Source organism: Macrobrachium nipponense, chromosome 22, assembly GCF_015104395.2.
Source record: "Macrobrachium nipponense isolate FS-2020 chromosome 22, ASM1510439v2, whole genome shotgun sequence".
Classification (NCBI taxonomy): Eukaryota; Metazoa; Arthropoda; class Malacostraca; order Decapoda; family Palaemonidae; genus Macrobrachium; species Macrobrachium nipponense.
Genome location: NC_087213.1, coordinates 30,514,930 through 30,524,929, shown reverse-complemented (window position 1 = coordinate 30,524,929; position 10,000 = coordinate 30,514,930). Strand labels below are relative to the sequence as shown.

The following is a 10,000-nucleotide window of genomic DNA, read 5'->3' as shown; positions in this document are numbered from 1 at the left end:
CATAAGTGCCATTGCACCTGTACAGGCCGTACAGGTAGCCATTAAACCTGCGTGTCCGTCCTTACGGAACGCCCAAATAACTAGTGTGTCCGTGTAAAAGGGTCAGTGATCCTTCGGAACACTCAACCAGGGAACGCCTCCCCAAAGTGCCGCCATACCAGCCCTAAGTGCTGACAAACCTGCGTGTCCGTCCTTACGGAATGCCCAATTCATTAATGTCCGTGTACGAGGATCAGTGATCCTTCGGACCATTCCAAGGGAACGCCTCCCAAAGTGCCGCAATACCAGCACTACTAGTGCTGCCCAAGGAACGCCTCCTCATAAGTGCCGTGCACCTGTATTGGACCTACAGGTAGCCCATTCCAACGTCTCCCAAGTTGGGAACGCCCGTAAGTGTGACGTACGCCGCACACTGCATTCGATTTTTTCACCTCATCAGAAGGTGCCATTCACAAAGTGCCACCGAGCACCCAGTCTTTTCAGACTTTTCATTACCACGTCGCAGAACACATTTCCAAGTGAGTGCCACTTTCCACAGTAGGCACTCCCATTCCATTCCGTACCCTTTCCTGGCCATTATTTTCATTTTCCTCCGAGCCTCTACTGCAGCCTAAGGGAAATGTCTTCCCCTGCTTCACGCGACTTCTTTGCCAGAGAGCTAGAGAAGCTCGGAGCCCTCATAACTCTGGGCAAGGAGGCCGGTTACACTGGACCAGCACTTGACCAGTGGATAAAGGCGCAGCAGGCTGCTGTGCGCCTGCAAGAAAAGGAAGAAAGAGAAGCAGAGGAGAAAGCCAGAGAAGCAGAGAGAGAAGAAAGAGAAGCAGAGAGGAAAGCCAGAGAAGCAGAGAGAAAGGAAAGAGAAGAAGAGAGAAAGCATGAGCTAGCTCTCATAGATGACGCAATCTCTCTGCTAGTTTCTAAGCCCCAGACCATGAGCTGGACTCCCGGTAAGAGGTGGTTGCGGAGGTTCTGCACCACTTGTTGTGTGCGTGGGCATGCTGTGGATTCCGACCAGTGCCCAAGTCGGTCTCTACCTTGGGAGGAGAGCTTCCAGGGCGAACTTCTCCAAGGCTACCATGTAGCCCTGCCTGATGAACAGTCTCCTACGGCCTATCAGTGGGTACAAGTCATGGCCGACACGAAGCCCAGGTCTCCCTTATTTCCAGAAAGGCATTGCCTAGGGGTGCCAAAATCCAGACGAACGAAGAAATTCAGTTTGAATGGATTGACGGTAACCTCTATTCTGTTCCTTCGGTCCTTCTGAATGTGGAAATGCCCTTTCTGGACCAGGAGACCAGGGAAACCACATTGTGCCGCCTGGGCGTAGTTGACCAATTTCATGATGTTTATCAGGTGATATTGGGCCGAGATTTACTTAAGCCGTATCTCCCCTGGACGCAGCTCCCACTACCAGATGCACCGGATCCCTGCAGCATGCCTCATAATCAATCATCAGTTTTAGATTCAGAGGCTAGTGCCTCCGATGTCCCAGACATCCTTTCTATTTGTGAACCTGGCCCTGACCCAGTGTCAGAGCCTGAAGTTTCTTCCGCATCATCTCAGCCTCTTACCATTTTACCACCTACCTCCTCCGCTTTGGGAGAGGTAAGCCCACCAGTTAACCCCGGACTTGTTTCCGAGGATGATTCAACGGAGGATTCCTTAACCTCCCTACCTCAAATCACTGCCAGAGAGGACTCTTCACCTGTGCCAGAGCACACTGCCAGCCTTGGTGACTCCACAGATTCGCAACCTGTGGGGCCATCTCGGCCTTACCGTCCAGTGCCACGGAAGAGGTTCTGGAACAAGTTCTGCCGAGACTGTGGCCGCAAGGGTCACATGTCTGCCAACTATGGAGGGTGCGCGAACCACAATATTCCTGCCATCGCAATGGCCGTCACCAATCCTTCTTCACTAGGACCCCCAGCTAAGGGCCCTATAACCGTCGCACCCCTCCAAAGCCATTATCAGCCAAGCCACGTCAGAGCCTACGACGACTCTGGCGCTCAAATCTCCCTGATACGGGAAGATCGAATCCCCCGAGGGGCTAACGTCGATAGACGTCATTTAATCACCATTGAAGGTATCAACCATATTAAGCTGATCCTTCCGACCGTACAATTGAGGGTCACCAGACCTAGTTTCTCCAAAGTTTGTACCCTTGCAGTTGCAAGCTACATTCCAGGAGGTTACGACCTCCTCCTAGGGCAAGACATGAAGTCTCCCTCGCATTCCAAAAAGCCTGGGGGTCCTAACCCCACAACAAATCACTCCAAAGCACGGAGTCATCGAAATTCTACTTCCTCCAGGAAGTACGTCCACCAACAGTCTCCCCCGTTACCAAGGAGGGAGATTGACCATTCACAGTTCCGTTGCAAAACCTGCAACGTAATAGGGCACTCCACGAATTGGCCTAGGTGCCCTAGCCAACTACCAGCAGCGGACAATGTCCACTTTCCACAAGGCTTAGCCTTCCAAAAAAGACAGGAGCCTCTGTCTCCCATTTCCAAGGGCACGCCGAGAGGTATTGCACCTCCGGTACCCGCCACAGGTCCAGTCGACCTCAACTCTCTGCCAGTGCCACTTGGCAGCACTGAGCAGTGCCAAGCTCCGTCCAGCCTGGACGTAGAGCCACCACAGAACTGACTTCTGCGCCTGGGGCCCCGATGCTAGTGCCGGCGCCTAATCCTAACCAAGGATCCATTCCTACCGGAGATCCTCCAACAGGCATGGAGCTTACCGCAGCCCATGGCCAACCCAAAGTCCATGAGTCTTCTTCACCCTCACCACTGATGCCCGAGGATGAACCTCCGGCAGACCTAACCTTCATACCTCCTCTGGAAAACCAGGAACTGCAGACCAAGAGTCAGCCTGGAGTTTTCCCCTTACGACGGCTGTCGCAGCAGCCGGAGTGAGGGCCTCCTCTGCAGTAGGTTCCACCTCTACGACGGTTGCTGCAGATACCGAAGTAGGGTGTTCTCCTGAAATCCCTCAGGCTACCACTGTCTCTGCTCCTGCCGGCGTTTCTGGCTTTTCCCCAGAGTCGGTGCCTCCGTCTACTCCTAGGACTGGTATAGCTAGGCCCTGGAGGAATAAGAAGAAGAAGAAGGGACGTAGCAAATCATTAACACACTAACCAAAGAGCCACATGCTCTCCTTGACACCTGTGCCCGAGGTACAGTGTCGCATTCAATTGCAGAGTGATCCTGGCACCTACCCAGAGAAGGTAGCCAGCCTGATCTCTGCCAGTAGAACTAACCCTCTAACCCCTAGCCATGGTGATACTAACCCTTACTTAAATATAATTACCTCATTACATTTCCATCCTGGTAATGCACTAACCACTCATCATCCTCACGCTTCATTACCTCACCTCATGTATTTTAACAATTCCGCTGAACTACTGCTGTGCGTACCACACTCTGGAATGATTGCGTCTTCATTTAAACTATAATGAGTAGGTTAGGCTAATGGATTAGTACCAGGGCATTAGGTTAGTAGACAAGTAGAATTTTTCAAGTAAACCTTATCTAGGGGTAGAGTAGACTGTCGTCACAAGACAACCCGTAGTTATTACTTAGGCTAAGACTACATCACTACATTTAAAGATTAGTACACTTAGCATCTTTGCCTATAAGTTAGGTAGGCCACTGTAGTTAGCTGTATCGCTGCTCAAAAAACTTCAAGTTGGAGTAGGAGAACTGGGTAGTCGAGACGATCAATTTATTTAAGCTAAGACCTTCACGCCCGAAAGGGAGTGAATGCCTTCTTAACAGGGGGAGCTGTGACGTTTATAGATCGTTCGTCTACCCCGCAATTAATTAATTAATTTGATTTGGAAAACGGCAGCCATTTCTTTAGAATATCAGCTGATTTTTAGGAAACGCGGGAACCAAAACCTGCCAGCCAGAGATAGGGGATTCCCCAGTTGGGGGAAAAGTGTCTTTTGTCAGCTTTAGGGACGTATCTCAAAAGGGAAGGATGTAGGCAGATTGGTACTTCTTAGACCTATATCTTAAGCTCTCTTTCCTGTGACCCCTCTGCTGGCTGTATGCTTGTTTTCCAGGATTTGCCTTGATCGGGGGGGGTTAAGCTGACTTCCAACCCCCAAGCAACCCACCTGAATTCTGTCTCAGTCGGCTATGAGACGTGATCTCGGACAGAGGTCAAATTACCTGCCTACCTGTTAGGCCTACCCAGGGTGTGAGTGGCGCGCCGATGACCCAGGCCTCAGACAAAGGGGGGCCCATGCTTTTCTACAAAGAGCCACATTCCCTACAAAGAGACACTGAACACGACATCCAGGTACGTCTTGTGGAACAGCATATTGCCAGTCTCTCCCAACCTATTATCATTTTGATCCTCATTCTCCCAATTCAATTTCCAGCAACAAAAGGAATTCATCCCTTTGTTCCCTCTCACTGCCTCATGGCCGCATGCTTCCCCTTGTGTGATCGTCCCAGACCAATGGAGTCATTGCATACTTCAGTGAAACCTTAAAAGTTCCTTCTCCCCAGTATTAGAGAATTAATTAATCAAAGCAAGAAGTCCTTTTTTCTTTTATCTCGTTTAATCTGGGATTCTTTTCCAGATTCCATGAGTCACGTGCCGTCTCTCTGCCCGCAAGTGTGCATTACCCCAAGTGAATGAAAATCAGCTTGAATTGAATGAGAGATTATAAGCCCCAACGTGGGGGCCAATATCATTTACCTTTTCTCCAGGCCAGCAGGGGCCTTTTTGTAAATAAATAGCTGTAAAGTAATGAGCTGAGTTTTCTGGCGACCTTTTCCTCTAAAGAAAATTATCAATAATAATCAGTTTTACGGTAAGTTCAATTAATTTCAACTTGTCTTCCTTCAATTATTTCCGTTTACGTATATAGCCTCTCTCAAGGCCAGCTATATACGTAACAATATATAGTTACTTATATATATGTAATCTATTATATATAATATTATAATAATATATATAATATGTATTCTATCTATGTTATATTATATGTATATATATAATTTGAAAAGCGTCGTAACCTCGGAACGTCGTAAGGAAGCCGAGACCGTCGTAACCTGGGGACTGCCTGTGGATGTATGTATATATATATATATATATATATATATATATATATATATATATATATATATATATATATGTTTTGAATGCACCTAAAGCATTAAAAGTAAGGTTTTCTTAGGATTTTTGACAATGTTCCGGCTCACGACAATTTTCGGCTTACGACACGTCTCAAGAACGGAACCCGCGTCGAAACCCGGGGACTGCCTATATATATATATATATATACGTAGTACAATTACAACTTTAAGCATACCATTCAAAAGATTGAAGTTTCGTCAACATAATGTGATATATGAAAGCCCCATTCGAATTAAAATAAGCATGTGAGCTCTTCGCAAAATATGTTTTCAAGGCAATTTTGAAATCAAATATGGCAGCAATCACGTGACTGGCCATTCTAACCACAGACAATCCACCATCTTTCCCAGCCTTCCCAGCACTCATTTGAACAATGTTAGTGTATATATGTAACATTTATTGATCTTACTCAAGATTGCAGTTGTAATCAGCACAATAATACAACATTTTCTTGCCTATATTAGTGAAAGTATGAAATTTTTTATTCCCGGGGTCATGGTTTGAACTGAAATTCATTTTTACCTTGTAATCAGTGGTTTTATCCTTACTGTCATCACAACTGAAACTCCACAGTGCTTATTTGATTGTAATTATAAACATTTTGGTCTTAATTCACACCAAATTGCACTTGAACCACGTTGCGGTTCATGGTTCCTAAGCGCTCACTCCACAAACAGTTACGAGCAGCAGACAACTACACTGTTTATGAGGTGCAAAGCTTTAATCCCTTAATTGTTTACTTTACGCATTATTTAGTTTAACTTTACTTTGTTACTTCAAAATGGTTATTTAATTCATGTCTATTATCCCTGTTTTGCAACCAAATTAGAAACCCCCAAAAAAATTACAAATATTTCTGATGTACTTACGAGCAGACAACTCGACAAAAAATGACTTATCGTTACCAATCTAGGTAGTAGAGCTTCACACATACGCCAATGAATTCTAGTCGTCCTAGTAATGCAGTAATGATAAAATTGCTGTAATATGTATACCTAGGCTATGTACTACTACTACAAATAGATATGCTAATTTCACTTATTTCCCCGGTTTTGTGTAAGTCTTAGTAGGTATACCCAGTTTGGAGGGTAAACACATACTAGGAGCCACCTACCAATTGACAACACTGATAAATAACTGAAGAGCGCAAAACGCAGCAAAGAATAGCATATAATTCCTTTAGATAAGAAGTGGTTGAAGTCGTGTTTACAATTGTTGTGCTGAATGTGCCCCTGTGTCTATGGGTACAAGTGGTGTGTGAATTTAGCAAAGGAAATAGGAAGTTTGTTGACACAAGCGACTCCGCAAACATCGAGATGGTGTCAATCTTCTAAACATTTTTAGGGTAATTGTAAGTAAAATTTTCGAGAGCATCATGGGGGTAGTGTGCACTGCGTTGGCCACATTTTTCATTACCCTCTATTTAAATCTTAAAATAGGTATGGCCTTAATTTCTAATTTTGGAGAAAATACTTACTTCAAAAGGAGAGCAGAGGTCTTGAGCTCCTGCTATCACCACCAACAACTCATGACTGATGACCATCTCTGGTGTCAGGACATGTTAAAGTACTTTTTCAGAGGATGACCAAAAACGCTTTAGTCAATGAGTTGGGCCAGTCCCAGTCAGGCTGTCGTAAACCTGTTACCGCTATAGGCTATACCTTTATCACATATGAGTCGGTTGTTTAACCTAGCCTATAGGCTATACTACACATATGAGTCGTGTAGCCTAGCCTATTACCTACTAGGTGTGAAACTGATGTACCATGGTGAACCTAGGTAATAAAATAAAATGGCACCCCAATAGCTATTACTAACGATTAGCCTACTGGCTGGTTGGTAATGGTCTAGTAACTCAATAATAATGGCTAGTTGGATGACATACCGGTTTGCACGACAGCACAGTAGGTTATTCATCTATCTAAGCAGGCAGAACTCTTTCGACAGCTGTTTCCCTCAGACTTAAGGCCTAAACTACGCAATCGAATATAATTAGACTAACAATATTCACAGTAGTAGTAACTGAAGAAATTATGGTACAAAACGGCTCCCACGTCAACTTATGTTTGTCCGATTTTGATTTTCTAAATTTATTTTTCCCATGGTACCAGATGTTTTTCATAAACGTCTTCCAGTTTTTAATGAATTTCTATCTAAACAAATATGTGAAATAGTAAGACTTGGATTCATAATACATCTATCTTTTTGGCAAAGCTACTGTGTGAAACTAAATCTATTCTTGATGGTATTATATGCGGAGCGGTAAAGGAAAAATCATCCGAATTTACATTTACATCACATTTTAATCTCCTAGTTTTTGCTTACCACTACTCTTTTGTTCAGCGTTATCATAGTTTCTTTTCGTGTGGTCCCAAATTGCCGATAAAAATTCAAGGTTATCTTCATTCATTCCTATTTCCCACGCCCTATCGTCTGATAAATATTGTAGCCTTTGGCCGAGACCGATGATAACATGTTTATTTTGGTTACCTATTTTTCGCACCTCATTTATATTTCGTTCAACTGCCTTCATTATACCCATGCATGCATAAATATTAGCATTTCTGGTACTTTCCTGTACACCTTCCTCATAATCATGCTCCAACTTTCATTTACGAGTGAATTAGCTGTTAGTCAACTGCTTTTAATTGATGGAAGTATTTTCAGGTTTTCTCTGAAGCAACTTCCGAACGATTGTGCACAAGGTCCCATGTAAGTATATATATATTATATATATATATATATATATATATATATATAATATATATATATATATATATATAGTGGGAACCTCTGTTTTCATACATAATCCGTTCCAGAACCTCCCATGAAACCAGAAACAATAAATCGCTATGGAATAATTTAAATACAATTAATGCATTCCAGACCCCCAAAATATTTTTTAATACATTTTATAGGGAATAAAGAGTTTTACATACAGAAAACAATAAGAAATAATGACTAATGAAATGAATTTTAACATCACTCTTACCTTTATGGAAAACACTTGTTAGCATATGGAAGACGGAGGGGAGGGGGGAGGGAGAGGTAATTGTTTGGAAAGGGAAATCTCCCTCCAGAAGGACTTAAGGTATCAAGGACCTATCTGGGATTACTTCTCTTTGTTTTTTACTGGCACTAGGACCAGCCTGAGAGAGCTACTGCCATCGGTCCCTGTCGCACAACACCGTCCAGAGACATTTGTTTGTCATGGATTACAGCTTCATTGTTGGAATGATAATCCTCCACAAATTATTTTTTTATCATTCCACTTTGCAAACATGTCCTTAATCTATAAAGTAGGCATATTATGTATGCCCATTTGTTTTCTGAATTTTTCAAACCAGCCTCTGTTAGCCTTAAATATTCACTAAGAACGCTTGTTGTAAGCATTTCCTCACCAATATCGGCATGGAACTTCCTCCAACACTTTGCTACAAGTTCTTTCTCTCCTTTTTTACAGGTTGTATTTGGAACTTTCTTTGGCCCCATAATGACTTATTTAGCAGTTGTACTTGCACAAAAAAAAAACACACGCACAAAAACAACGAACTCAAATGCAGAGTGGGTCACAAAAGTTGGGATGCTTTGTTTGGGTGCTTGATAAGGGGCCGAGTCACACACTGGGCCCCAGATGAAGCATTTCTGAGTGTACAAAAACCAAGGAAACATACGATAATCGAGCCAAAATTTCATAGAAAAAAAAGCCTATGAAAACCAAAACGTACAAAATGAGAGGCTTACGAAAACCGAGGTTCAACTGTGTATATATATAATATATATATATATATATATATATATATATATATATATATATATATATATATATACAGTGATACCTCGAGATACGAAAGGCTCAACTTACGAAAAACTTGAGATATGAAAGCCAATATGAAAAATTTAATGGCTCTACATACGAAAAGTTTTCAAGATATGAAAGGTTTCTGTAGAGTCCGAGATTCGCCCGAACCACTGATAACAATTTTGAAACTCGCGCACCGCCAACTTAGTAGACTCGCCACCATCCTCGATCTCCCATTGGTTCCTGATGCTAGTCGCAGCCCTGAGATCCTTCTCTCCTATTGGCCAGCATCCCTCCCATCATGCATCTATGTACGTGGTGGCATGCCTCGGCCACTCGGTACCAGCATCGTTATCGTACGCACGCGGTATTCGTTTCGGGATCGTCAACTGTTTCTGAATCTACTAGTCAGAGTTGACATTGTGATGGTATTTGTGCATGTGTATTTTAAAAAAAATTTCTCATTTCTTTTCACAGAAAATGGAAAAAGAAGAGCACCTCTTGAGTGACGACATATATGATATGATTGACCAAGATCTCTCTCGTGGGATAAGTGATCAAGGTCTCTCTCATGGGATGACTGGAAACTTTGCAAGGTTGGTAGAATCTCCACTCCCTGCTGAACAGAGGGTGTTGACCAACCATTTACAACATGCATACCAGTATAATCAAGGCACTTCAGTTTATGTTGAAGGTCAGCAGCCGAACATTCAGTACCCAAATCAGTTGCAAAGAGAGCATTTGGTTGAACAGGGTTTTGATGGACACCAGGGCCAACAGAGTCATGAGGTGCAACTATTAGTAGATAATTATCAAGACGGGCAGCCGTTAATGAACACTACGCGCTGACCTTGTGGGAGATTGCCGCTTTTCATAAAGTGCAATCGTTTATAGAAAAAAGAAACCCTGAAAAGGCTCACACAGGTCGTATGCTTGCGCAGTTCGATGACGTTTGCCTGAGTCGTTTCAGGAACATTGTGAAAAGTAGGCAGAGGCAATCTTCCTTGGATTGTTATCTTTTAAAGAGGCCTTTAGCATTAGCAG

General features: G+C 43.3%; 1 protein-coding gene across 2 annotated transcripts in view; it reads right to left on the bottom strand.

The window, feature by feature from the left end:
• The window catches only part of LOC135198570 (T-cell activation inhibitor, mitochondrial-like), a 207,546-nt gene extending 200,357 nt beyond the window's left edge, over positions 1-7,189 (bottom strand). The window contains exon 1 of one of the 2 annotated variants that reach the window (XM_064226286.1): positions 7,040-7,189. In XM_064226286.1, coding sequence (XP_064082356.1) covers positions 7,040-7,071 — 32 coding nt within the window. In that variant the 5' untranslated portion in view covers positions 7,072-7,189. The remainder of the gene's footprint in view (positions 1-7,039) is intronic. The other variant, XM_064226285.1, reaches the window with a different exon arrangement.
• Positions 7,190-10,000: the final 2,811 nt, after the last annotated feature.